This window comes from Drosophila willistoni, chromosome 3R (genome assembly GCF_018902025.1).
Source record: "Drosophila willistoni isolate 14030-0811.24 chromosome 3R, UCI_dwil_1.1, whole genome shotgun sequence".
Lineage (NCBI taxonomy): Eukaryota > Metazoa > Arthropoda > Insecta > Diptera > Drosophilidae > Drosophila > Drosophila willistoni.
Window position 1 is genome coordinate 32,809,779 of NC_061086.1, and position 26,593 is coordinate 32,836,371.

The window sequence follows — 26,593 nt, forward strand, 5'->3', positions numbered from 1 at the left end:
CTTTCTCGCCGTAACTTTTCGGCTTTCTCGCCTCAACTTTTCGCCTTTCTCGCCGTAACTTTTCGCCTTTCTCGCCGTAAATTTGGGATTATGTCGATTCGATTTTTCTAATATCGATATATCGAAAAAACTGGTCACACTTTTCGTTGGCGAAGCTGTATCGATTTTTATCGATATTTTCGAAATTTGGGATTATATCGATTTGGCACGGGCGGGGTGTGTTACTTGTTTATTTAATTTTAAATAATTGCAAAGGTTTTATTTTGGGCATTTAATTTTAATTTGACAAATTGCTTTGCAGTTTCATTAAAATGTTAACACAAGTTAAATCACAAAACTTAAAGGTTATCTCGTTAATTTTTTTAATCAGATGAAAACTATTGATGTTTCAGATATTGTATAAAATAGTTTTTTAGAGAATGTTTGCGATGTTATTTCAAAAGTGCCTAAATCGGAAGGATAAGGTTGAAATCCTACAAAAGCTGTTCATTTCAGTAGGACTTTGGTCGATATGCGTAATCGTATTTTAGCTGTTCGGAAAATATTAACAAATTGGAAAATATTAACAAATTGATGAGGCCATTTTTCCGATTTTACTTAATATTTTTTGATTATGGCAGTAAATCTCCACTATTATCTTTTTTACAACAAAAAATTAATGAAAGACTTGTATTATTTAAAATATATTAAAAGTAACGTCCGTCAACCAAAGAGAACGAATTCGCCTAGCCAGCTCAAATTCGCTTTGAATTTCGCTCAGCTTTTTTGCTTTAGTGTGACCATCCACATTAAATACTATCGAATTTTGAGTCATCACTAATAAAAATTATCGATGCCTTTTGTGTCATCACTAATAAAAATTAGCATCTGTTTAGCATCTGTAATAAAAACAAATTCTTGACAAAAAAAAAACTATGGTTAAATAAAGAATTCAAGAGATTTTTCAAAATGACTCTCAATCTGGGTGGCTGGATACACAGCTTCACGGTGACGGATACGCAACAACACAAAGGAGGCTACACAATCTATAAAATCACATCGATTGTAAGTATGAATGGAGCATTATTGCAACCGAACCATATGAAATTCTACTCCCCCAATTACCAATTGATAGGTTTTTCCGCGCTCAGTACCTCAAGCATTGACATGCTTGGTAGTCTGGAAAAGATTCCATGAGATTAAACGATTGCATCGAGAGCTGAGCCGTCGGCATAAGCAACTTCAACTGCCAGGAAAATTGCCTGTGCCCACAGACTCCAGTTATTTCAAACGCTTTGATGCGGAGGTGATACAACGTCGCAAGGAGTACATACTGGAGTTGATGGATATAGTGGCTCAACATCCGGCTCTGTATAAATGTAATACGTTCACTCAGTTCTTCAGCGAGAAGCAGTCACCCAACGGGTCGCCCCTGAAGAAAATGTATGTAGAGCGCACATTAAAAGCAGCAGACGGATACACAGAAAATCCGGCTGGAGCCATTGCTGATATTTGCGACGAATTGGATTTACCGTATGATCCTCTTGATGCTGGGGGGATCAATCCCCTAGATCCTAGATGCGATAAAGAACAAATAAATAAAGATATTGAAGAGTCAGAAGACGAAAATCAGCAACAAGAGCATGATGAGATAGAACACCCAAAACTCAGCATGTTGACGCCCATGGCTTCTGTGGAGGAACCCACAGAAGAAACGGAATGTGATTTTAGCGATTATATCTACGAGGCCGCCCTAGAATTTAGTCACGCTGTCCAGGCCGAAGTCAATCTCGAGTATCCATTGGCCCATGAGCACTATAAAAAAGGAGTGGATCTTTTACTTGAAGGCTCCAAGTTGGATTCAAATGAGGAACGCAAATTCATAGCCAAGGCTAAAATAGCTAAATATTTGGCGCGTGCCGATGACATACAAACAAACTTCCTGCTACATCCTCTGAAGAGATTACCATTTCAGTTGTCTTTGGATAGTCCCAGTGTGAAGCGATTGGAATTACCATGGAATCAATTGGCCAAATATAAAGTTTTGCGGGTAATTCAAGAGAAAGTCATGCTGGTGCAATGCATTACCAAGCCCTACGAACCGTTGGCCATAATGAAGGGGATCGAGAAACCTTCGAGCAACTCGCTGACGCAGAGTATCTTTCTGCCACAACAGGTGCCATATATGGCGCAATTGATCAATTATTTTCAATCGGAACAAAAGATATTTTTGCTCCTGAAGCAGGCAGAAGGTGGAAGACTCTTCGATTACTTGTCGAGCTATAAACCCGTGTTGGGCAAACATTTGGATAATTATGAGGAATTATTTCCAAGCGAAGAGCAAACGCAGGAATTGAATCTCACTAAAGAAAGTGATGTGCAAGATTTGGTTGATAGCTCCAAGCAATTAATTAACTCGGTTTCACACACCTTACGCAATTTGAATGTTGACCCAAACTCTCACGGTTCATCTCGGCAATCTCCCAAGCATTGCCTCTTACCGGATTCGTGTCTTCGTCAATGGGCTTGCGAGCTGGCTATATCGATAAATGGTCTTCATGGCAAGGGAATTATATTGCGTGATCTACACATGTCAAATATTCTGTTGGGTTCCAAGGGTCAATTAATGCTTACGTATTTCTATCAGAATGAGGGTTTAAGTTCCGATGATAATTATGTTCACAAGGCCTTAAGTCTGGAGGCCTTGGAGCAGCATTTTGTTGCACCAGAAAGGCCATTTACCTTTCGCTCCGATTGGTGGAGCTACGGTGTGGTACTCTATCAGCTGTTGGTTGGTGTGGTAAGTGTATACAAAACCAAACGAGAATGGCATCTAAAATTTCCATTTTTATTTCAGTCGTTTAAATCGTTGCATCCTGGTCAATTGGAATTGTACAGTTGTGTTCAATATCCAGCTGAATCTTTGGATATATCGGCCAATGCTAAAGATCTATTAGAGCAATTATTACAACTGCAGCCAGAGCTAAGGTTGGATTATGATCAGATTATGATGCATCCATTTTTTGAGGGATTGGATTGGCAGGATGTTCTGGCAAATGGTAATAGAATGTAATCTCTTAGTTTGAAGTTTTTGTTTCTTGTTGAGTTCTTTTTGTTACTTTTTCACTTTTTGTTTGTTTTTTGTTGTTATATGGTACAAAATGTTTATTATTTATTTATAACTATAATTTATATTACTATAAACATTGCAAAAAAAGTATTTCTAGTTTATACAAAAAGCCACATATATATAATAATAATAACTTTGTAAAGCCAAACATAAAGAACTAATATTTATACAAAATGATATATTGTATGTATGTATATAAAAACGAATTTATTGCCTATTCTGCACAACAGCTTGTAAATTTATTTAAACATACTACATATAATTAACTTAATTTTGGGCTTTCAGGTTATCAGAGGGGAGCGCTCCTTAGTTAATTGGTGCTTCTTTATAACCTCTCCATATACCAGTTCGGCTCAAATTGCTAATAAGGCACATTTCGAATGCATCAGGAATTTGTAGAACTAACTTAATTATATTTTTATTTAACTATGGCATATATGTTGTTATCTATCTAATCCAGAAAACCAAGAATCATCTTTAAGTTTTGGCAAGACTTGTTCGATTTTGTTGTTGTTGCAACTTAATAGAAATTTTATGTGTATATATATATATTTAAATGTAAATTACATTAAAAAAAGGAACCTACAACAATATGACAAAGACAAAATGAATATACCAATACAAGAACCGGACGGTTTCAAGAATCTCTTCCAAGTGATAACAAAATAAAGAAATAAAAACAAAAATTAATAGAAATTAAGAGAGCTAACTATTATTGTAGCAAATCTGCTCTTAACATGTGACTTCAGAATTCGATAACTATAAAAATTTTGAGAAAAATCGGCGATATTTAGGTATATTTTTGGCATACCTTATATATATACTTTGCTTTGAATCTGCTTTATCTGTTGTTGTTTGAAATGCTGCACACAATATGGCCAAATGGTTCTTTAGAATGGCCTCTTGAAACGACAGTAGCTACTGCTGGTAGCTGGCGACATGAAAGGAGGACAGCGCCTGGATGATGAGAGTTGTTGCTGTCGTCGGTGTGTGAGCATTTCTTTTAGTGCAAAAAAGGCGGCAGGACATAGCTCTGGGCCTGTTGGCCTTGGGTGGGATCCTCACTTTTGATCACAGTTGTTAAACCGCTGTCATTGTCATCGCTACCGCCGCCGGTGCTGCTGCCACCGCCAGCTCCGGAACCCACCGGTGCGGTGACATAATGTGCCTGAGCCTCAACCAAATGACAATTGCCAGGACTAGTGACCTCTACTAAGCCAGTTTGATGGCATTGAACCTGCACATATTTAGCCTCCTCGGCGGTGAGATATTTGGTGCCATTCAGTTGTTGTTGTTGTTGTTGCTGCTGTGAGTGCTGAGAATGTTGCACAGTGACCAAAGTTCCATCAGCCAATTGCTGCTGGGAGGATTGCATGTCCGTTGTCTGGTAACTGGATTCCGGATCACCAGTTGCAGCGCCACCATTGCTGCTGCCACCACTACCTGCTCCGGCTCCGACTCCGCCCTCTAAGCGTGTGGGACTGCCATAATCAAAGTGTCGCATGGGAAATAATTGGGATTCATGGACATAGGGTGCATATTGTCCCGAATATGTGCCATAAGGACTGGCGGCCGGTGACAGTAAACTGAATTGTGGCGTCAGTTCGTAGGGTGTCTGATAGCTAGTCCAACTATCCATGCTGCCCGGCGGTGTCACAGTCGTTGTCTGTGGAAAGGTGGCGAACGGTGGAGCCAAAGAACTGTTCAATGTTGCCGTCGGCGGAGTGCTGCTGCTTGTCTTAATGTAACCCGTTTTACGTGGTGGCTCATGCTTCCGCCATTTGGCCCGTCGATTCTGGAACCAGACCTGCACCCGGGATTCACTTAAGTTCAGTTTCATGGCCAGTTCCTCGCGGGCAAAGACATCTGGATAGGGGGCACGTTCAAAGGCACGCTCCAGCTCCTCCAGCTGATAAGCCGTAAATGTTGTTCTACAAAAAAATGATAAAAATAACCATTCAATTTTATTAAATTATTCACTTGAAATTCGAAAAATCATCGTGGGGCTTGTAAATTTACAATATTTGATTAAAATTTATAAAACTTAACATCTTTTACTCCAAAAGTATTTTCTATATATATCTTAATTTATTTATCCTTTTAATTCTTTAAATTTGTTTCAAATTCTATCCTAATTTTTAAAATATTTCTTTAAAAGCCAAAAAACTTACGTCGTCTAAAATTTAACAAGAAAGGGATGTAAATAGTCTTTTAATTCTCAAAATTTGTTTGAAATTTGATTTCAATTTTAAAAATTTCTTTCTCGTCTCCCTTAAAGCAAATATTTTGTTTAGCTTTTTATCAATTCAATAATTATGTAGACTAATATGTAGTAAAAACTGAAAGCAAAATTTTTGATTTGAAAATTTTCCAATCCTTTTTGATGGAAGAACATCTTATGCAAAATTTTGTATCAATGGAAATAAATGATTAATAGTTTTTAGATTTAAATTGAATATGCTCTATCGCTTTTAAATTTTACATTCTCTAAAAACATATTCGATTGTTTTCATTATTTTTTTTCTATAAAATGCGAGCCAAGTTTATAATTTTGTGAATAATTTTCCATCTCCTTTTTGTTTTTTATTGATATGCCTCCCATGGCTTTATCTTTTATATTACTTATACTCCCTGGGGGAAAAAAGTTTATTGCTTGCATTACCCCTCACATAATTCCATTGATTTCCCGTCGTTAAATTAATTACTTACCTCGTTTTCTTCTTCTTAATGCCATTGGGATCGCCTTTTTTCTTATTATTGCTGTCCTTTTTGGGGGGCACTGGAACGGGAACACCACCAGCAACACCTACTGTTGGACTTGTTGCTGCTCCATGTCCAGCTGTGCCATTGGGCGTACCATTCGATGATGATGAGCCCGAAGACGATGATGTGGAGGCCGAATGTCCCCCATCCAATTGCCCGCACATATCCTCGGGCTTCTTCTGAAGCTTTCCCAGGGAGGTTGCCGCTGCCGCTGCCACCGCCGCCGCCGATGTTGCTGCTGCTGTCGATGTTGGGGTTGTTGCAGTGCTTCCTCCAGCATTGCCATTGATCAGTACTGGGGTGGAGTCTGTCATCATGCCATTGGCATCGTTATGACTATGATGGACTGGACTATCGCCATAGAGATGATGCTGATGCGAATGAGGATGTTGCTGCTGCTGATGTTGCAGTTGTTGTGCCTCGTATGGATCTTTGGGTGAATAGTCCAGTTTGCCGTTTAAAGAATGATAATCCATGATCCCAACCAGTTGATGTTGTTGATGTTGCTGCTGCTGCTGCTGCTGTTGTTGTTGTTTGTGATGCGTCAGGATGCCATTGTGATGGTTAAGCGGTTGTGGTGGTGGCGTAATCGCATAATGTTGCTGCTGTTGATGATGATGATGGTCCATTAGCTTCTGTGGCGTTGAGATATATTCATATTTCTGGCTAGGTGAATAGCAGCCCATTTTGAAATCCAATTTTTGCACATAACTCGGAGAGCCACCGCCACCATTGGGTAAGATTGTATTGCAATCGGGCAGACGTTGTTGTTGCTGGCTGCACAACTCATGGACACTGCCCAGCATGGCGGGATGCATTGCGGTGGCTCCCGCCGTAGTTGCTGAGGTTGGCATTAAGGGTTTAGCTCCCAATGGGCTAAGAGGACCGCCGCTGGCGAAATCCCCAAAGATTTGATCATCAAATGCAGCATGCTCCATCTTACACACACTTGCACACACTCACTCACTCTCACACACACACACACACGATCACAGGCACTTTAAGGTAATTTCTAATCCATTTAAACGAAAGGCGCGCCAAAATTCAAATTGAATTAATTGCTTCTTTTTGTTTTTTTTTCTTTGGTTTTTGTTGTTGTGTCAAATAAATTAATTGCCTTTTGCTTTTTTTCTTTTTCTTCTATGTGTGTTATTATTTATATTTTTCTTCCTTTATTTATTTTTATTTTTCTCTCCTTCGGTGAGTGTCGTCTCTCTGTTGTCAACCGCTCAAGTCTTTCTTCTTAATTGAAGACCACAACGGACGATGATTGCCTTTTTATACCACTGCCAGCGCCCGGGCGACTGAGCTTGCCCATCCGACCAATCAGAAGCGAGTAATGGCCATTGAGCGAGAGGGATGACACACAAGCAATGGCCACTGAGAAAGCAGGACGGCATCCAAAACGAAAAGACCAAAAACACACACACACTCAATACTCGTTCACGCTGGATGATGCTGGCGCGTGTGACTGGGTTTCGCTTTAGTTTTTTGGGAGGGGTGTGGTTCGGGTGGGTTGGTCTGTGTCCAGTTGCCAGTACCAGCAGAAAAACAGCTGGGAAAATAGTTTTCTTTATGGCCAGCAGGAGACAAAAACACTCCTGGGAAAGGAGTTTCGTTTGATGAGAACAGAAATGCATTTTGCGAAATAATCAAGCATTATATTTGATTTTAAGTGACACACTTTAGTTTAGGTTCTATGGAACAAATATGTATATATTCTTGACTTGTCTAGCTCGACCTTTTAAATATATTGAAATCCTGTTAAATCTCCACTTTAATAGTATGAAATTTCAAAAATCGGTGCAACTGGATTTAAATAAATTATGGACTTGGTATAAAGCTGTGTTTATTATAAATCACTGAAAATTTAAGACAAACATTTAATGGATATTAAAAAACACAATTATACCTATGAAAATATACTTTGCTATACCATGTGCATATTAAGTGAAATATATATTTTAAATTTCTTTATAAAACTTAATTTTTACTTTTTAGATGCATCGTTTAAACAAATATTTAAAATGTTTCCTTTTTATTTATTTAAAATTCATTTAGCTTTGGGTTTTTTCTTTATACATATATTGATTCTCAATTATTAATTTATTGTTTCTAAGTTATTAAAAATTATAGATTGTGGGTTTTGGGAATTTTGTGTCATACTTTTTAATCAATTTCAAAGTTTTGATTTCAATGTTAAAGATTCTGATTGTATATCCAGTTTTGAGCTCTGATAGCTACATAGGTCACCTAAAGATCCCAGTTGAGATTAGAGAAGTTTTTCCAATAAAAAACCTCTCATTACTCTTATTACTCTCAAAAAAGGATACCTTAATCCGCTAATATCCTTAGCATGTTCAGCAAGGAATGCTGCATATGTATTATATGCAGGTATAACTAAACTAATGTTTAAAAGATAGCAAAGAATTTGATTCATGCTTTTGCATATTAGTATACATCTATCATATTATGAACTTTACAAAATACTTATACACACATTGTCCAAAGTCAGACAAATGTCCATCATATCGCATACATCGCAATGTTCCAATTGGAAACGCTGTCCGGCAGCAGCACATATGAGGGCACTGCTGAGGATGTAGAGGTGAGGAGCGGCAATCAACCACCATTTTCGCTAAGGATCCGATCGGATCGGATGGCACGCTTGCGACCTTCTCGACGACTCATCGCGACGTTCTCAGAGCGCGTGTCACCCCCTTTTGGTAATGTGCGCGACCTTTTGGTTAAATGCTGGTACTTTCGATCGAGGTGGTGTTTGTTTGGTGGGACAGGGACTAAGTCGAAGCATACTTAAATTGTATATGTCATGGGTCACTACATTTAGTTAAAGGTAAAGATTTCAAGGCGAAAATTTGAATAGCAAAACTATGCAAAATATGTGGGTATCGAATGAAATGAAAAATATGTTTAATGTGTGTCCTTAACACGGCAAGGTAACAGCACTCAATGGGGATTTCGATAATAAAAATATTAGAAAATAGTCAAGATAAAGTTCTTGTTTTGAAACAATTTCAATTTCAATTTCAATTTCGCGACTTCTTCCCCTTAAAATCAGCCAAATAAACCCGCATTGATCAACCCAAAAACCTTAGAGTAAAACATCAACTTCTCCCCAAAAAAGAAAAATGTCCTTTATAAAAGGATCAACATGTTTTTCCCAGCAATAAGAAATATTCAATAGAAATACTTTAGAAAACGAAAAAATCTCTCACCACTCGATACTTTTGCAGGTTTCCAAAATGCGGGCAGCGGAAACGGAATACGTATCAAAATTGCTTGTGGGTTTCGGGACGGTTTGGGAAACGGGGAATGTGAATGGGAATGGGATGGGATGGGATGGATGGACTTACAGCACGCGATCGGCAAAATTAAAAACGGAAAATGCACCCCAAATGGGTCACAGCCCAAAGAGAAGTCCCGGTTCTTTGCGTGTGAATAAAATCGAATATAAAACGTAAAGAGAATGAGAAAAGTTGTTTTTGCATTTGGCGATTATGTCAATTATGTGGGCTTCTTATGACATTGGAAGGATATCGAAGAATGAATGGGAGGGGGTAATATTGATAGCATCTTCAGGAGATCAAAAGTTAATTACCAACTCAACTGTGTGTCTGTGTTGACTTCTGAACTTAACAGGGCAAAGAAAGGTAATTGAGAAAAATATCTTAGGTGGTATTGATTATGAGATGAAATCTATAGAGACAAGGAAGTATATACACATGGGGGTTAATAACTCATCATTAAATTACCTATATAGGAAAGCATTTCTTAAGGGTTAACCCCTTTGGCTTTCTTAAAATCTTTAAATTTGAAATTTATATATACAACTGAGCAATAAAATATTTAACTGAAACTGTTTATATTACAAAAGCAGATATTAAATTACATAAGCAAACCTTTGTTTTGTCTCGAGACAGTACTAAATAGAAAAATTGTGAAGTTCTTAACTTTAAGACATTTGTTTTTTAATTGTTTTTTTTCAAATTTAAGTATAGATCTGATGAGCCTCTAATTACTGTCGTCAGAGAAGGAATTGTACTCTCTTATTTAAAACATTTGAAAAATGTCGTCAATTTGATTTAATGTCGTAAAATGGTTGAGCAGAAAATCTCATATTGGCTGTAGTTTTGTCAGTATTTATTACGACAGAAAAGGAATAGATTTCCTCTATCTAACCCAAAAAAGAGTGAAAGTAGATACTAAAATTTTTAAAATTTGCCTAATGATTTGCATAGATTTATAAAAAAGGAGTCTCTAAAAGAATACGTAGGGATGTTTACAGAATTTTAATTCTTAAACTTATCTAACCCCTCACGGAACAAGTATATGGCCAACCAATGAAAGGAGCTATAAAGTAATATATGTATGTATGTACCTACATTTAGATTTAAATTGCCCGATTCGACATGGTATTATGAGAGTAACCAAAAACGTATAAACTTTGTTTTATGTCATTTGTGTTTATACTTGTATGTACTTCAGTTTTTCCTATTCTCTTGTAGTCATCATCACTTGACTTCCTCCATATGTACATACATATATACATACATACATACATATGTATAATATGGTACAGTTGTCGCAAATACAAGTCACAAAGCAAAGTGCGCTCCTAAGCTGGCTTCATTTGTTGTTGTTGTTGTTGTTGAATATTTTGTGATCATATTTTTTCCATAACCATTCGTAACGTACAGTGAGACACATCGAGACACACATACCCACACTTGTTCAACTTTCGACAGCCATTCCGCATCATCAGAATCATCATCATCGTCGTCAGCATCAGCATTATCACATTGTATTGCTGTATATATGTATACATACATATATATATATATATATATCTGTACAGACGACGACAACAGAACGGACATTTTTTTCCAGTATTCGGTTTGTTTTTTTTATGCATTTTTCTATACCCCCAAAGTATTCGGCGATTGTGATCTGCGGCAAACAGAATTCCAATATGGCGTAGACACACTCACACACACACACACGCGCACACACACTTGCTCGCTCACATATACACGATGTAGAGTGTCAGAGTGTCCACCCATACAGTTGCATTCAATTAAGCTTCGTTAAGATCAATTTAAAATCCCGCATAAAATATCAAATAGTTTTTTTTTTCTCTGTTGTGTTGTTTGTACTTTAGTTCCATTTCTGCTAGCTATTCGGTCTGGTCTTGGGCTTCACATCATTTCGAAATTCCCTGTTATCCCCACTGTCCACCATACTGCATCATTTGGTCATACTAAGCGTAGATACACATAGATGTTCATAGTTCTCGTTTTCTTTCTTTCTTTAGGCGTCGCCATAGAATACATTTTGGACTTCAAGTCCCCGCAATAATATCCATATTCTCCTCCCGAGTCTCCTACTCTCTCATCTCTTATTCTCACTAACAGATAAACGTTTCCCCCTTTTTACATGATATATACATATACGTGGAGATCGAGACGGATGTTGGACCCTGCTGATCTTTGACCCAACTGATCTTTAACTCAAAAAAATGAAAAGCAGAAAAAACAATGCAATGCTTGTTTCTGGTTTTAGTTACTTTGCCATTTTGCAATTATTTATATGAGTTTTTTATGGGTTTCTCTTGTATGTTATATGTACATAAGACAAATGCTTTTCAAGCGTATTATTTACTGTACCGAATTTATCATTTGAATTTTCATTAAACAAATAGTTCCTATGGATATTTAAGACCAAATTCTGTACATATAGACCTTGAATCCTGAATCCGTATTTATTTAATTTCTTTTCGAGAAAATTTGGGCTCCTATTTGTTAAGCGAAACTTAAGTTTAGGCAGGTCACAAATAGCTAAAGAAGATCTACTGCTTTTAATTCATAATTTCTTGGCAGTTTCAATAATAATTTGAAATAGTAAACTGATTTTACACAAATGATAATTAAAGTCTTGACCTCTTATCCTTCAAAAACCCTTAAGAACAGTGTTACGCATGAATATGAATAATAAATGCATAATTTTTTGCATTTTTAGAAGCAACATTGACAAAAAATTCAGTCAAGTTCCACAAAAACGCAAATAAATGAATACAATGTTGTATAATAAGGGAAATAAAACCTTGATAAGAACTAAAAAATCTCTTCAGTTTTGCCGCAAGGTTTGTAATATTTACATATCAACAATATAAATACTAAAATTAAGATAAAAATAACTTCAAAGTTTTCTACTCTAAATTTGAATATAGAAAAAATTTATAAACTAAAAAATTATCATTACAAATTTTAATTAAATATCTAAAAACGCAGAACCTTACTCTAATATATTTTAGAAATATTAAAATATAGCCTTATTGTCCAATCAAGAGGCGAAGAATCCTTGTATCAAAGTGTTTAATTAAAATGTTTGCCAAACAAATCAAATCAATTACTATTAGAACAATTTGATTTGGTTTCATTAAAACGGCTAAATGAAGACAATTCGATTTGAAAGCAAAACCATTTCCACTTTCAATAATTCTAATCTATTTAGCTCAACCTCAAATGGACAGACATTGGCGAGTGAAAGAGATGGCAATACACACACCCCCGACTTAATTATCAGCGATCAAAAGGCAACGATAACAACACCAAAACAATCAATTGATACAATTCCATTCATAAAAATCAAATCGGGAAAAATGCAAGCGAAAAAAGAATCTGATTGGCAGTAGCAGGCAGTGGGAAGGCCCACCAATTGGTCGGGTGCAATGGGCAGAGATGGCGGGACAAGACGGGACAAGACGGGACGGGACGGGACAGTCGGCTTGTTTAATGAAATAATGAGCCTGAGCCAGGAATCAATTTTCAAATTGCCGGCCGGCAAAATCATAATAACAAAAAAACTGTCTCTTTCTCTCGCTTGTGTGTGCGTGTGTGTGTGTGTGTGAGGGAGACAAATTGGTATCCATGGATTTAACAACATATCATATCAGCCAGTCGACCTTGTACAATTTTATTTAATTACAAACAATTAAAGTCACAGCACAAGCCGATGCGACGCCCACCACTCACACACACATAGGAACAATAAAATGATATAAGAAGACAGGCGACCCAGAAGAAGAATTAAAATTTCATTAAAATTTTGCACTTGATTACATTTGATTTTTAGTTTTATGTATTTATACCCTCATAAATAGGCTATAATTATTTTTGACACAAATTCGTTATACTAACAAGTGGAAATTAAAGATTGAGAGTCTTCCTAAGCTCGTTATTTCTTTTAGTTTGAGGCTGTGTAAAGGACTACGGTGCGAATTTGATATAATTGTCTAATCACTCGTATTTAAAACTATAGCTTCGGTAAAATTTAATTAATAATAACTAAAGAAGAGGAATCCACTCAAGCTAAGAATAAATCTTGTAATTCAATAAGAGCTCGCAATTTATCAACTAATGTTAGAAACTATTCTCAATAGATTAAAGATTTTTAGATAAATACTTTTGAGCTGTAATCTAACTGTATTTTGATCGCTTTTCTTTACACCAAAAGGCAAACGTTTCGGATTCAAGTATCTAATTTTGTTTGGAATCATTCTCCGGAACATAATTGCAAAATTACACGAATCTAATTTAAAACCTTCTACATTAAGTGGATATATATAACCACGTAAAAATGTAAATTTCCCACCTCTGATTAGGATTATTCTTTATTCTTCCTATATGAGAGTTTATTACTTATTCTCTTATGGCAGCTGAAAGAAGTTGGAGAATCCTTAAAACTCTTTAAATTAATCAACAAACTCTAAAAGAAATGTTTTTCGGTGTCTTAACATATTCTTGTTTACATTTTTTTATAACTTAATAAAGCAAAAGCTTTTTATTATCCCTACAGTCGCTTGAAATGGCTTAACGACTTAAACGGTATTCTGCTTGGCTAAAATTTTGATCATTCCTTTAGTTTCCTATAGATTTGACTGATTCATATTTCAATATTTACAAGAACGTTTAACGATTCCGTCTATTAAGTTTAAAAACTATGGAAAAATTATATTTGCTGATATCACGAGTTTTAAAGGGTATTAACAATGCGGTGCACTTAAAAGATCTGTGGTTTTCTTTTTATTCCTTACTCTTATATCGATTTCAATTAGGCGATTCCTCAATAGCATCCTTCCATTTGGTTGTCCATCTGCCTTAAATGGCGCCTTCGTCTTGGAATACAATTGTCGACAATTAATTTGAATTATACTCACTGGGTTGCGATTTTTTTCGAGTATTACCCAGCCTAGTCAGTCAGCCAATTATAAGGGCCAAGCCGAGCCAAGCGGTTGACATCTTCAGTTCAGTTATGGTTTGTGCTCCTCTATAATTATGTGTAATTTATTGGCGTCTACTTGGTTTCATTTTTGTTTTGTAGAGAAGTGTGGTCAATGGTCAATTCATTTTAAAGATTTTGGGACTATTTTGAACTTAAAAATTAAGAGAGAGTTTTGTGAATTTAAAGTAAAGGTAAGAATTTTAATTTGTCTATAGTGGCAATGGCTTGGTTTTGTTGTTTAACTAATTTATTGTAAAGAGTGAAAATTACTTTATGGTAATAGCTATTTTAGTTTTAATATTCTATGAAGTTCTGAATTTGTAGATAAAGTTGAAACTATTGAATGGTTGCAATTTTCTTAAACCAAAGGCATCAATCAAGGCATTTTATCAGTATGAGAATTTATCGGAATTTTACGACTACTAAGAAGAGCCACTAATTGGAGGTATATAGAGCCGACAAAAGTTACAAATTATTCAAATTACTGACATTTCGGAAAATGTCCAGACCCCCCGGACTCCCTCAATCCGTCCGTGTAAGTCTTATATTTAAATTTTGCTGTGTTTAACTTTCTGTTAACACCAACTTGTAATTTAGTGCAGTTAATTAATTGATTTCTCAACGAAAATTTGTACATTTCGGTGGCGTATACATAACAATTGCCAAAAAAATTACTTGAATAAAACTTTGCGAAAAATATTCAAGTTATTTATGTCATGTCTATATAGATATAATGTTATAAACTAAAAAGATCATAAAAAATTATTACTCCATAAACTGTTTTACATATGTATAACCGACTTTAGCCATCAACAACAACAAGAAATTCCAAAATATATATACGCACTAGTCGGAGACGGTGCCGCCAAGCTATGGAAAACTGCTTATGACTACGGGGATCATCATCGTCATGGTGAAGGGAGAGAAAGAGCGAGTGAGGGAATGAGGGAGGTTGTCATGGAACGTTTGGATGTATATACATATGACATGCGGGCAAGTTTTTTAAATTGATCTTAACGAAGCTTAATTGATTGCCCATGTATTAGTGTGTCCATGTGTGCTCCGTGCAGGAGCCCCATGATGATTACGACTGTCGACTGAGTGTGTGTGCTACACTGAGAGAAATCACTTGATAAATGTAGGTTAATAACTCGAAATGCTATAGCCAATTGTGGTCTAATATTTTGCTGAGTGTACACACAAGTGTTGACTGAATAAATTTTGGTTAAATATAACGATCAAAGATTTCTTTTTGGATCAAAATATACAAATACCTACCCAATCACAGTAAATAAATTAAGAGAAAGTGTGTCCAGACAATCAAGTTGTATCCTTTGAATAAATCTACGTCTTAGGAACTTCAGGTTTACCTGAATAGTTCTAAACAACAACAAATCCTCGAAGTGTTATATAAATATAACAATCTCCTCTTTATTCTAACTTTATGAATGTTTATTTTTTAGAAATTCTTAAATTATTAAGTGGGTCCCCTTTAATTTTTCAACACAGCAGCAAACGATGGAATTCCAAAAAATTTCTAGTTTTATTTTTCTGTGGACAACATAGTAGATCTTTCGACTTAAAGCATAAAAGAATTTGCTAAGTAGTAAACCGATTGTAACAAGGTAACTGAAGAGGGTTGGATGGAGGAGGATGGGAAGGTGGTATTGAGTTGCGCAATTTCCATTATTTAGGCATTGGCAAAGTCAATACCCTTCTGGATGTTCTTCTTCAGTTCAGGAATGGCTGCCTCCAGCAATTTCTTTTCGTAGTCATTAAGCTTGGGCAGACCCAGGTTCTCTTGCAGACCATTCTTGCCCAAAACGAGGGGAGTGGAGAAGAAGGTAGCCTCTGTGATGTTCGATTGGACATAGGAGCACTCAATCACATTCTTTTCACCATTAAGACCCTTAAGCAGAGAGCCAGCGAAACGGGCACCAGCGTAGGCCATGGAGAGGGTGGCCGAACCAGCACCAGCCTTGGCCTTCACGACCTCAGTACCGGCCTCCTGAATGCGAACGGTCAACTTCTCAATGGCATCCTGGTTGCCCTTGAACAGGGGCTGGCTCTGGGAGAGCACTGGCAAGATGGTGACACCAGAGTGACCACCAATTACGGGAATCTGCACAGTCTGGGGATCCACACCCAAGGCATGGCCAATGAAGGCACGAGCACGCACCACATCCAAAGTGGAGACACCGAACAGACGCTTGGGATCGTAGACACCAGCCTGAAAAATACCCAGAAAGGTCAGTGGCAGATCTAAATTTCATGAGTAATCCATAGACATACCTTCTTCAGAATCTCAGCGGCAATGGGCACACAGGTGTTCACTGGGTTTGTAATGATGGCCACCAAAGCCTTGGGGCAGTTCTTGGCAATGGAATTGGAAATATCCTTAATAATGCCGGCATTGACATTGAACAGATCATCACGAGTCATGCCCGGTTTGCGGGGTACGCCAGCGGGGATGACAACAACATCGGATCCTGTATGACAAAAACAGAGAGAGAAAGAGAGAGAAAATGAGTTGGATGTGATTTTCATTTGACTTTTGAGCTTTAATGATAAGTCTGTGAACGACCTCCTACACCCTCCACATTATGATTACGTGCCTGAGCAACTGGCATATATGTATGCTATGTTATCTTATCAAGTTCTATTTTATTTTGCTCCCCGTTAAAGAAGTTCATGCAAATCACATGAGAAGACCCTTGGAATTAATGCGCCCTCTCTCTTTTGCAGACATCTTGAAGTTATTTTTTTTAAATCCCACTTAACCTCACTTTTATCGGGGTCCTCTACTCACCCTTGAGAGAATCGGCCAACTGGTCGGCTCCAATGAATCCGGCTGTCTTGCTCTTGGTGTCAATGTGAGACAAATCGGCAGCCACACCGGGGGTATGTACAATATCATATAGAGACAGATCGGTGACCAAGGGATTCTGCTTCAACAGCAGAGACAGAGGTTGACCAATGCCGCCAGCGGCTCCGCAAACGGTCACCTTGTAGTTGTTCTATATAAGTAAAATCCAATAATATAACACATTAATATATAAATATTTCGTGTTGACATAATATCAATTTAAGCAATTACATGTAGTATATACAGATTTGTATTTTCTACATTTCATTCTCGATGCACTTTTTATTATTACGTAAACGTGGAATGGAAATGCACAGAGATAAGGTTTGGAATTTTCTGTGTTTATGTGGATTTACCTGCTGGCTGACAGAGAACTGTCGCACACCTTGAAGGGCCAATTGTTTCGTTACTTGCTTCAGCATTTTTCTTTGTTTTTTTTCGGGTTATAAAGAATTAAATATTAAAGAATTAAGTCCACAGCAGCCAAGAGCCAAATACCCACAAAAGCCAATGCCAAAGATGTGCGAAAAAAGCTTTTAAGCATATGGGGGGTTATTGTTGTTGTTGTTCTACCTTGCCGTAGGCGGGCAGAGTTGCCAACTTAATGCAATTTGTGTAGGTGGGCGCCTTTTTTAAAACATGTAGAGCTTTTATTTAAACTGCAAGCAAGATTGTTTTCGTTTGTTGGTTTTTTTTTTTTGATCGCAATTTGCCAATAACAACATAACTTTTATGAATAAATATTTGCATAAATATACATATATGTAATGTAAAGAACTTTAAAACTCTTGTAAACGCAACTCTACTTGAAGAGCTATGCACGCTTTCTTCTCCTCCTTGAGGGCATTTGCCAGCATAATCTTTTTATGCTCCAATAAAGTATTTTCCCTTGTATAGTGTTCAATGATTTTCTCATAATCCGTTTCCGTAGAACTCGAATGCTCCATAGCCGAAGCCGAAGGAGTATTATTGGAATGCTGAGCTACTGCTGGTTTGAGCATCTGTTGTTGATCGTATAACTGCTTGAGGCGAAAAATCTCATTACGTTCGCTTAGGATACGTGCTTTTATTTCATTTTGCCAGCCCATTAGTTCATCGTATTCGATTTGTAGACGTAGCAACTCGTCTCGTTGAGGATTTGATTTTGGTAAAAGGACATAACCAGATAATGGATCTATAGAGAATTCGGGTGTGGGCGATGATACAGACTGAGTTGATTCGATTTTTTGTTCTTGTTCTTCGTTGACTATTGATGTCAGTGGAGGACCTGTTGATACTGGTGCAGTTGCTGTTGTTGTTTGAGAATCAGTGGTATCATGGCCAGTTGGCGCTGAATGGGATAATGCTGTTGTCGTTGACGTTGCTGTTTTTGATGATTGAGTTGCTTGATTACTATCCAATTCTTCTATTGATTTTTCCTGTTTCCTTTCAAAAGTTCGCAATTTACGTTTCAATTGAGTAATTATACGCTGAACTTCCCAAAGTTGTTCTTCTCTCTTTTTGGTTATAAAACCAGCATTCATTTCACTATGTATCTGAGTCAAGAGACTGTCCTGTTTCTTCAATTCCACTTGTATGTCATCGGGTAATTCAGGCAGGTTTGGACTTGATGATGTGAGGGGAGGTACATACCTGTAAAACATAGAAAAACATTAAACAAAGTTAAATAACATTAAATTTCTATAGTTGGCCATGCCTAAAGCAATTAAAAAGACGCAATTGGCCTTTCCTTTTGTTTTCTTGTCGGCTCATAACTTTACTACTACTGATCAGATGAGATAAACTTGATAAACTCTAATAAAAATAAAGGTTGCCTGCTAACCCTAATCTTATCATCGTTTATATTTTTATCATTTTGACACTACTGTTCACTTACTTTATCAGTGTGACATCTGAGAAAAGAATATGGCAATTACATAGAAATGCGACCATTAAACGATGCGACATCTGAAGCGTCGGACTCAACAACATGGCCAGAGACTGAGCATTAAGTTTGTTGAAGCGTTCCTTCTTGATAACCGCCTCAAAGTGCAGCATTGTCCAGGCCAACAAAGTGCGATTACATTTGGGTAGTAGTTCGATTAGTTCCTGGAATTCCGTTGGGTGTTTCCGTGGCTTTGAATGTGTGGCAACCATCTCGAAACGATCAACCAAATCTGTTGTTAACACTGGCTCGGGTAGTTCCTTATAGAATAATTTCAAAAGACTGCAAGCGGTGGGTAAAGTCATTTCATCCACATCCTTGTCATACTCTCGATTGTTATACAAGCGCTTATAGTGCATAAGTTGAGACCGAATCGGCTCCACCTTGTAGATTTGTTCGCATTTTAGGGAATTCTCTTGAAGATAGTCAATGCAATCGCGCACAACCAAGGGCAAATCGACGCCATCGTGACAACGGGAGCGCTCTGTGGCTAAACTTATCGACACACCAAAGACAGGGTAACCTAAGGCCAAATCCTGGTCACAATTTTCATCTTCCTCCTGCTGCTGTTGCTGAGATTGTTGGGACTTGCTTAGCTTTTTGATTTTCTCCTTTTTTTCTGATTTCTCTTTCTTGTCTTTTTCCTTGCGCTCTTTATCCTTTTTTTTCTCTTCCTTATCTTTGTCCTTGGATTTGTGATGATGTGATGAGCTGGGCTCTTCGTCCTTTTCAGCTGCCATTTTGTCCTTGTCACGGGACTTTTCGCGTTTTTCCTTGCTCTTGGAGCTGGTAAACTTAAACGTTTTTGATTTCTTAGACTTGGAAGGGCTTCTAGAAAATGAAAATTTAAGTTTAAAGCCGTACCTAGCGGGTCTTAAGATAAAACTCACTTTGTGTCCAGAGGCTCCTCCTCTGGTGAGCTCTCACCCTCTAAAGCTGCATAGCCACGATCCTTGCCCTTTTCCTTTTTCTCCTTACGCCTAAGTAGATCCTTTTTACTAGGCTTATCATCGCCTTCACTGTCTATAAGAAAGTAGAAGTAAGTAAAATATTGTCTATGTGAAATAGATTTGTCTTTTCTCATACAATCGCTTTCCTCTTTGCTTTTCTTTGACTTGGCATCGGATGCTTGGGATGCATATAATCCAGGAAACTCCTTCTCCTCGGGACTATCGAAATCCATTGTCGCCAAAAATAAAAATTGTATTTAATAAACAAAAGGTGGTGCAGTTCCAGAAATAAAAACAAACTTCAATCAATAAACAAAAACAAATGTGTAGGGCAGTCAACAGGAGAGCTGCCAACTTGGTTTAATTATCCCCATAATTGAAATAAATAGTGATTGAATACTCGGAGTCCGACTCCCACTATTTCTTATACAGAGAAATCGATAGAGAACTGTCGTCCTTATCCTATCGATACATTTTTTTTTTTATTAACAAAAGCATATAAAAACATTAAATGCTCCTAAGCCAAAAGCAGCGCGATCACCTGTCGCTGCTTCAGCGACCGGCAAACGAAGTAGTGGAGCTATGTAAGGCGGCCTTTGAATTTCTCCTGACGGGACCAAACCCCGAACGCTTTCAGTTGATTGCCAACAACTATACCTCTGCATCCACTTCCTCTGCTGCCAGTCCCAGCGTAGAGCCAGCTGCAGTGCAGCATGCAGTAGAGGCCCTAATCTCCCTGCTCATCCATATGACAACACGAGCCAGTAGCAGTGGCCTGGAGCTGCAAGATTTATTACGTCAAACATTCCCCGAACTCGGTGCGGAGGTCCTCGATGTCCTGGAACAGTTTGTCACCAGCAAACGCAGCTTTATTGAGGGCTCCATTAAATCGGCCAATATACGTTCCTATCGGCTAGTCAATCTGGATTGGCGATTGGAAGTGCGCATAGCATCGAGAAGTTTGTTAGAGCAATGCCAAATATTTGTCACTATGAAATTATATTTACACACCGAGCCCAAGAACGAAAATCGGGAACTCTTGGAATTCGATCTCATGGAAAGAAGCGAAGAAGAAGTCAAGGCAATGAAAGAAGACGAGCGTCAACATCGAAAGGATTTGCTGGTACAAACCGATGTGGGTAGTTTGGTTCATATGATAAAAACCCTGGAGGATGCCCTCAATGAATCGAAAACACGACGTATACGCAATATTGTAGATGCTTTACATTGAATTAGCTATAATAATTATTCTCCATTTGTTTTTAATATTTACTCTGAGCTGGACCAATTAAATATAAAATAATAATAAAATCTGTATTAAGTCTACCGTCCTAAGGTAATAGGAATTTCCAAAGTCAAAATAATAGTCGGATTTTTTGGTTGCAACGACATAGATAATATTATGTTGTCTTACTTTTTTTTTTTATTAACGCTACTTTATGGAAAATTAAAACTACAGCCAATCCTACGAACTCAATGCCTCCTGTGCTGCAGCTTTGAGTGCTACCTTCTTGGCCTGACGGTTAGCTTTCTTCTCTTCGGGGGTCTTTCTCAAAGCCTTAACGCGACGTGTTTGTATAGAACCAGTTTGTTGTTTGCCCAAATGAACGCGTCCTTTAGTATTGCCCAGTGAGTCCAAAGTGATATTCTTCTTTTTGCTCTTATTTTGTGTTTTGGGCTGTTTGCGGGCCAACTTATATAAATCTTCCGAAGCTATTTTGGTTCGGCGTATGGAAAAATCGGCAGATGGACCAATCTCTTCTAGCTCTATTCTCGGTGTCTTTTGGCCCGATTTCTTTAACAAAATCTTATATGAACGCATTAAAATATTCAAGTCATCAGTAACAGTAAAGCTAATGACATGCTCAATGCCCTGCAAGCGGATGGAGTCTACTTTTTCTCTCTGAAAAGTGTCGATGAATAAATTCCTCAGACGACGCAACTCCTCCGACTGTGCCCATTTGGGACCATTGAAAACAAGGCATGGCTTCACGCAGGTGCCAATCTTTTCATTCTTGAATTCTGCAATGGCCTGGTACCGCTTAATGCCCAGCTCGAACATGTCCAGGACTTCGTTCTCAAAAACTCGTCCCAAAACTATGTTATCTGGACGCTTCTTGGAGGTGGAACCAAAGGTGAACAACGCTGAGTCGTTTTTCATCGTCAAGCTAGAACATAAAGATAACTCAGTTTAAAGAGATTGCAAACATATTTTTGATGATAGGAAACATACAACTCCAAGGATGTGGGATCGTCAAAGGGTGTAATATCATTTTTCCGATTTAGTACCTTAACCAAAGGTTTCTTCAATTGCTGTAAGTCTTTCATGCAGAGTTTCACATTGCCACCACATTTTCGTCCATCCAAGAAGAGCATTGTCCGGGCCGATTCAATCAGTTGCGGCTCTCGGGCCAATAAAACCTTTTTACCCTTGCGGGTTTTGGGTTTCCTACGAAGTAAGAATGCCAATTAAATATTAAATGTTTTGCTTTTTGTCTAGAGCCTCTCACCTGATACGTAAAAGCGACATCTTTAATTAAAACTCCCAAAAATATTGACTCTTAAAATTGAAAATACAAAAAGCGGCGCACGTGTGAGGGCGTCACGTTAGGTATGGTAAATATGTAGTAACTATCGATAAGTACTTATCGATTTCGATGGCATTCGCCATCAGCTGGCGGGATTGCAACAGTTGTTCTATTTTGTAAATAAACACATTTTCCATGTTATGAAGCAAAAATGCTTCGAAATGGTAGAAATCAAGCCAAAGTGGTATATGAAACACTTATAAAACAAATAACAAGGCAACAACCCCGACATGGAATGGCCACAAGCACAAATAAGAAATCGGAGAAGATTAACAAAACTGGAAGTGAACTGCCGCTGCCAGATGAAACTTTAAATGCAAATTATTTGGCACGAACATTAGGTAAATCATTTTGAAGGCAAAATATTGAAAAGAGTAATTTATATATTTTTCAATAATCAATAGGCAGCAATTATCGCATTTGGTCCGCTGCCTTGGAAAAGCATCCCGAATTGAAAACCTTAAAACGCAAGGATTTCATGAACTCATACGACACCCTAAAATCCTTGGCATATAGCGTAGATGACATTGTTGCACGACCTATGATCATCTATTATGGAGCCTCAACTTTGTCTAATCGTCATAGTGTACTGCTGGAGTGTGGATTTCAACAAGTCACCATACAAACATTGGCCAAATATGTGACGGTTATTAATAAGCCCATCAATATGCTGAAATCCCATCGTTTTATACCTTATGATATAAACGTGGTGAAACGTTTGAGCGAATGCTTCACATGGGTTGATCAACCAGAGCAAGAGTTGGCCTCCACCGACGAAAGCATTACCCTGAAGGCTCTGCGTCAAAACTTGCTTAACGCCTATCTCCGCCAACGACTGCAAATGGATGAGGCCGATTTGCAAAAGCTATGGCGAGTCTATTCTCGTGTACGGCACAAGAGTTTCCAATCTGTTCAGGCTATCATAGAACTGTTGACCACGGAATTAAAGTTTCCTATAGAGCGCATTAGGAAAAATAGTTTCCTGCTTCACGCTGATGCCGATAATGTGAGAAGAATTTTAAAGGAGATTCCTTTTATAGAGAAGCAGGATATACGCGATATAGGATATAAGAGACCAAAGATTCTGATGTCGAATTGTGATAGTCTGAAGCAAACATTACACCATGTCCGATCGTTTGGCATTAGTGAGGACTCAGTTCTTCGATGTCTTGAAATATTAACTCTGGGACCCGATACTGTGCTAGAACGCCTCAAGGATCTTAATGAAATTGACGAGTTTCAAGTATTGGGCACTAATCCGCGTGTCCTGAGATTGGTTCACTATCAGAATAAAGCGCGACTGCGATTGGACTATCTTAATCAATTGAAAGTCAGATGCGCCTCCTTGCATATTTTATCATGCGGTTCAGAGGCCTTTGCCAAGTAAGTGAAGTTCAGTTTTTACTATTTATTAATGAATTAAGAATCCCTCTTTAATAGATTTGCCCGCGATGGTTCCGATCGCACCAAGGGTCGCGATATTGTCGTCTATTTGGGAAATGTATTGAAAAAGGATGAGCAAGTCCTGCGCAATTTACTCTCTCGTCATCCCAATTGGTGTCACATACCAGTGCTTCATGTTAAACAATGCCTTGAGTTTTTGCTGAGCAAGAAATTTAAAATCGAGGATATCTTTCGAAACATACATTTACTATTATATCCCATGTAAGTGACCCATCCTAGTCTCTTAATATGTACTTTTCACCTTATTCCCTTTTTAGCAAACGCATTGAAGAGAAACTTGTACTGCTGCATTCAGCAGAAGCTTTAGAGGAACTTCAATTGCCAGCATCAAATGTCCATGTATTGAGTAATACTGAGATTTTAACCTTAATTTTATATCTCATCGAATCGGAATTTCATTTCACTGGCGATGGCATTTGGACGGAGCAGCACACCCATCACGTTGAGAACTTTAATAATCTGCTACCCGATTTTCCAGAAAGTCTTAATAAGGTGTATAAATATGGCGTAAAACCGTCATCTGAGAAGTTGGCCATGCAGGAGCACCTATTATGATCGAAAATGAGAATCTAAGATATTGAAGGTAATTGTTATAAATCATCTTTGATTTATGTTGAATATAATGAAATCTAAAAAAGCACCCAATTTTTGTTGCATCAAATGTTATTTGACTTATCATAAGTTAATCCTAAAGATAATTTTGTTTCCCTCAAGTCTGATTTGCATTATCCACCTCACTATGGATAATTTTAATGGAATTATATTTAATGGAAACTTCACGGGTCTTTTTTAGTACATCTTGATAGGCTGCTGTTAAAGGCTTTTGAACCGCTTCTTCATATTTATAGTCCTCATCCTATAATGAAAATGTAAACGTATTCGTTAGCTTATAGTTTTAGAGACTACAAAATTAACTAACCAATTCATAGGTACGGTCTGCATCCAAATCCCCTTTATAGGCCACGAATGGTAAATTGATTTGTTTTGGTTCCTGTGTAATGGGTTTCAGCCACTCCGTGGGTTGATTATACCACTCAGTAATGAGATTACAGGGTATATGACCGTCAGGAAGATTAAATTGTCGAGCAACCACAAATGCCTCGATGCTTGAATTTCGAGAGGCGGATGGCTTAAAGAGACAAACATCTTTAAAGAATCGTTGGAATTGTGCATAGACACTACTTATGTCTCCAGCCCTATAGACTTTGCCGACAAAAGATCCTCCCTCCTCTAGGATGTAGGTGGCAATGCTTAGGGCAGCCAGTAAAAGTTGTCCTTGCATATAGGCATCACGATCATGTTGTCCAGTAACATCTGGTGCGCCATCTGAGATAACCAATTGTGCTTTTTGACCCCCGAAGTATTCAATTATCTCTTTGGCAGTGGACTCTTTGGTAATATCGGCCCTCAGTTGCTTGACTCCATCGATTGGTGCCATTCCCTGCATATCCACAGCAATGATTTTTACCTGTTCCCGTTCTTCAGGGGTTCGCGGCTCGTACATATGTTTTGATAATACCTGCGACCAGCTTCCAGGAGCCGCACAAAGATCCACGGCTCGTGTGACGCCTACAAAAACAATATTGGTATCAAAATTTCAATGCCATAAAAGGGAAACTTTACCATCCAGCAAATGAAACGTTTCTTCTGCTTGCAGCAATTTAAATGCACTCCTAGCTCTCCAGCCTTGTTGTTTTGCAAGGCGATAAAATATGTCCCGCTTATCTTTTGATGTCCTGCCCATGCTCACAAATCCAAGCCAGAGTAAATCAGCTGTTGAACCACAAAATCGGAGATGCCAATATGGCATCGAAAATTTAGCGCTATTTCATAGCGTTTTTTTTTTGCAGATAAATATGTGTTACAAAATATAGCGACGGCAAGGAATTAACTCCAAGATCACCCCAATAAGTCATAGACGACTAAAATTATATTGTAAATTTAAATTTGATAGAAAATTTTCCCAAAAAATTGGATTTTTATTAGACTAAAAAAAGCTATTAGGGCAGCACTGTCTCTTGTTGTTGCACCGCCAAATGCCGCCAGTGTTTTTTATATTTGGAATTACAGCTCTTCGGAGCCTCGTGACTCGATCTTTACAAGTTCAACATCGAAGATAAGCACAGCATTGGGTGGAATCTTGCCGCCACCAGCTCCACTGGCGCCATATCCCAATTCTGGAGGAATAGTTAGAGTGCGACGTTCGCCCTCACACATGCCTTTGATGCCTTGATCCCAGCCCTTAATCACTTGCCGCGCTCCCAGTGTGAATGAGAAGGGAGTTCCACGGTTATAGCTGCTGTCAAATTCGGTACCATCTTGTAGAGAGCCCTATTAAATAATAACCAAAATGTAGATATTGTCCAGACGCCAATGGCTGTAGAGATTTCGTTTACCTTGTAGTGCACATGCACCAAGTCGTTGGTCTTGGCCTTGCGCTGACAATTCTCAACGCGCTTTTTGATTCCAATCTTAACCTTGGGCGAATCGGCGGCTAAAACTGCACCCAAAAATAAGGTGGAGACTAGCAAAAAATTAAACAATTGCATGATGACTTATTTTGAGTCTTGTGCGATAAGCGGAACTTTAGATTTGATTCCAGTGTTGGCGAACCTACTCGCGTTTGGC

The 26,593-nt window shown here is 38.0% G+C and overlaps 9 protein-coding genes across 9 annotated transcripts; 3 read left to right on the top strand and 6 right to left on the bottom strand.

The window, feature by feature from the left end:
* The first annotated feature begins 846 nt into the window (after positions 1-846).
* Positions 847-3,632, top strand: LOC6649773 (ribosomal protein S6 kinase delta-1). Its single transcript, XM_002072288.4, has 4 exons — positions 847-1,044; positions 1,115-2,779; positions 2,837-3,038; positions 3,395-3,632. Exons 1-4 carry the CDS (start codon positions 949-951, stop codon positions 3,421-3,423), a joined length of 1,992 nt encoding a protein of 663 aa, XP_002072324.2. The 5' UTR covers positions 847-948; the 3' UTR covers positions 3,424-3,632.
* A 19-nt stretch (positions 3,633-3,651) lies between these two features.
* Positions 3,652-6,935, bottom strand: LOC6649705 (AF4/FMR2 family member lilli). The gene is made up of 2 exons (XM_023179803.2): positions 5,819-6,935; positions 3,652-5,040 (listed from the first exon to the last, which is right to left on the bottom strand). The coding sequence occupies exons 1-2, from the start codon at positions 6,808-6,810 to the stop codon at positions 4,113-4,115; spliced, it is 1,920 nt and encodes a 639-aa protein (XP_023035571.1). The 5' UTR covers positions 6,811-6,935; the 3' UTR covers positions 3,652-4,112.
* Positions 6,936-15,697: 8,762 nt separating this feature from the next.
* Positions 15,698-17,555, bottom strand: LOC6649706 (malate dehydrogenase, mitochondrial). Its single transcript, XM_002072290.3, has 4 exons — positions 17,396-17,555; positions 16,983-17,190; positions 16,466-16,662; positions 15,698-16,403 (listed from the first exon to the last, which is right to left on the bottom strand). Exons 1-4 carry the CDS (start codon positions 17,459-17,461, stop codon positions 15,864-15,866), a joined length of 1,011 nt encoding a protein of 336 aa, XP_002072326.1. The 5' UTR covers positions 17,462-17,555; the 3' UTR covers positions 15,698-15,863.
* Positions 17,556-17,665: 110 nt separating this feature from the next.
* On the bottom strand, positions 17,666-20,212 carry LOC6649707 (ralA-binding protein 1). The gene is made up of 4 exons (XM_002072291.4): positions 20,050-20,212; positions 19,854-19,986; positions 18,916-19,794; positions 17,666-18,671 (listed from the first exon to the last, which is right to left on the bottom strand). Exons 1-4 carry the CDS (start codon positions 20,144-20,146, stop codon positions 17,819-17,821), a joined length of 1,962 nt encoding a protein of 653 aa, XP_002072327.1. The 5' UTR covers positions 20,147-20,212; the 3' UTR covers positions 17,666-17,818.
* A 168-nt stretch (positions 20,213-20,380) lies between these two features.
* Positions 20,381-21,267, top strand: LOC6649708. The gene has a single exon (XM_002072292.4). The coding sequence runs from the start codon at positions 20,425-20,427 to the stop codon at positions 21,142-21,144; it is 720 nt and encodes a 239-aa protein (XP_002072328.1). The 5' UTR covers positions 20,381-20,424; the 3' UTR covers positions 21,145-21,267.
* Positions 21,268-21,305: 38 nt separating this feature from the next.
* On the bottom strand, positions 21,306-22,529 carry LOC6649709 (ribosome production factor 2 homolog). The gene is made up of 3 exons (XM_002072293.4): positions 22,424-22,529; positions 22,147-22,362; positions 21,306-22,081 (listed from the first exon to the last, which is right to left on the bottom strand). Exons 1-3 carry the CDS (start codon positions 22,441-22,443, stop codon positions 21,379-21,381), a joined length of 939 nt encoding a protein of 312 aa, XP_002072329.1. The 5' UTR covers positions 22,444-22,529; the 3' UTR covers positions 21,306-21,378.
* A 49-nt stretch (positions 22,530-22,578) lies between these two features.
* On the top strand, positions 22,579-24,605 carry LOC6649710 (transcription termination factor 5, mitochondrial). Its single transcript, XM_002072294.3, has 4 exons — positions 22,579-22,842; positions 22,906-23,884; positions 23,942-24,166; positions 24,223-24,605. The coding sequence occupies exons 1-4, from the start codon at positions 22,653-22,655 to the stop codon at positions 24,518-24,520; spliced, it is 1,692 nt and encodes a 563-aa protein (XP_002072330.2). The 5' UTR covers positions 22,579-22,652; the 3' UTR covers positions 24,521-24,605.
* Positions 24,543-25,762, bottom strand: LOC6649711 (putative tRNA (cytidine(32)/guanosine(34)-2'-O)-methyltransferase 2). The gene is made up of 3 exons (XM_002072295.4): positions 25,589-25,762; positions 24,885-25,534; positions 24,543-24,821 (listed from the first exon to the last, which is right to left on the bottom strand). The coding sequence occupies exons 1-3, from the start codon at positions 25,707-25,709 to the stop codon at positions 24,675-24,677; spliced, it is 918 nt and encodes a 305-aa protein (XP_002072331.1). The 5' UTR covers positions 25,710-25,762; the 3' UTR covers positions 24,543-24,674.
* A 149-nt stretch (positions 25,763-25,911) lies between these two features.
* Positions 25,912-26,554, bottom strand: LOC6649712 (peptidyl-prolyl cis-trans isomerase FKBP2). Its single transcript, XM_002072296.4, has 2 exons — positions 26,362-26,554; positions 25,912-26,296 (listed from the first exon to the last, which is right to left on the bottom strand). The coding sequence occupies exons 1-2, from the start codon at positions 26,512-26,514 to the stop codon at positions 26,030-26,032; spliced, it is 420 nt and encodes a 139-aa protein (XP_002072332.1). The 5' UTR covers positions 26,515-26,554; the 3' UTR covers positions 25,912-26,029.
* Positions 26,555-26,593: the final 39 nt, after the last annotated feature.

Coding starts and splice junctions, on each gene's coding strand:
- LOC6649773 (XM_002072288.4), top strand. CDS start 949: ATGACTCTCAATCTGGGTGGCTGGATACACAGCTTCACGGTGACGGAT. Junction 2,780..2,836: donor ATCAGCTGTTGGTTGGTGTG/GTAAGTGTATAC, acceptor TTTTTATTTCAG/TCGTTTAAATCGTTGCATCC. Junction 3,039..3,394: donor GCAGGATGTTCTGGCAAATG/GTAATAGAATGT, acceptor TTGGGCTTTCAG/GTTATCAGAGGGGAGCGCTC.
- LOC6649705 (XM_023179803.2), bottom strand. CDS start 6,810: ATGGAGCATGCTGCATTTGATGATCAAATCTTTGGGGATTTCGCCAGC. Junction 5,041..5,818: donor ATTAAGAAGAAGAAAACGAG/GTAAGTAATTAA, acceptor ATTTTTTTGTAG/AACAACATTTACGGCTTATC.
- LOC6649706 (XM_002072290.3), bottom strand. CDS start 17,461: ATGCTGAAGCAAGTAACGAAACAATTGGCCCTTCAAGGTGTGCGACAG. Junction 17,191..17,395: donor AGTTCTCTGTCAGCCAGCAG/GTAAATCCACAT, acceptor TTACTTATATAG/AACAACTACAAGGTGACCGT. Junction 16,404..16,465: donor CCGCTGAGATTCTGAAGAAG/GTATGTCTATGG, acceptor GGTATTTTTCAG/GCTGGTGTCTACGATCCCAA.
- LOC6649707 (XM_002072291.4), bottom strand. CDS start 20,146: ATGGATTTCGATAGTCCCGAGGAGAAGGAGTTTCCTGGATTATATGCA. Junction 19,987..20,049: donor AAGCAAAGAGGAAAGCGATT/GTATGAGAAAAG, acceptor ACTTTCTTATAG/ACAGTGAAGGCGATGATAAG. Junction 18,672..18,915: donor TCAGATGTCACACTGATAAA/GTAAGTGAACAG, acceptor TATGTTTTACAG/GTATGTACCTCCCCTCACAT.
- LOC6649708 (XM_002072292.4), top strand. CDS start 20,425: ATGCTCCTAAGCCAAAAGCAGCGCGATCACCTGTCGCTGCTTCAGCGA.
- LOC6649709 (XM_002072293.4), bottom strand. CDS start 22,443: ATGTCGCTTTTACGTATCAG. Junction 22,363..22,423: donor ATGTCGCTTTTACGTATCAG/GTGAGAGGCTCT, acceptor CTTACTTCGTAG/GAAACCCAAAACCCGCAAGG. Junction 22,082..22,146: donor GATCCCACATCCTTGGAGTT/GTATGTTTCCTA, acceptor TTTATGTTCTAG/CTTGACGATGAAAAACGACT.
- LOC6649710 (XM_002072294.3), top strand. CDS start 22,653: ATGCTTCGAAATGGTAGAAATCAAGCCAAAGTGGTATATGAAACACTT. Junction 22,843..22,905: donor TTATTTGGCACGAACATTAG/GTAAATCATTTT, acceptor AATAATCAATAG/GCAGCAATTATCGCATTTGG. Junction 23,885..23,941: donor GGTTCAGAGGCCTTTGCCAA/GTAAGTGAAGTT, acceptor CCTCTTTAATAG/ATTTGCCCGCGATGGTTCCG.
- LOC6649711 (XM_002072295.4), bottom strand. CDS start 25,709: ATGGGCAGGACATCAAAAGATAAGCGGGACATATTTTATCGCCTTGCA. Junction 25,535..25,588: donor AACGTTTCATTTGCTGGATG/GTAAAGTTTCCC, acceptor TTGTTTTTGTAG/GCGTCACACGAGCCGTGGAT. Junction 24,822..24,884: donor CAGACCGTACCTATGAATTG/GTTAGTTAATTT, acceptor TTTTCATTATAG/GATGAGGACTATAAATATGA.
- LOC6649712 (XM_002072296.4), bottom strand. CDS start 26,514: ATGCAATTGTTTAATTTTTTGCTAGTCTCCACCTTATTTTTGGGTGCA. Junction 26,297..26,361: donor TGGTGCATGTGCACTACAAG/GTAAACGAAATC, acceptor ATTATTTAATAG/GGCTCTCTACAAGATGGTAC.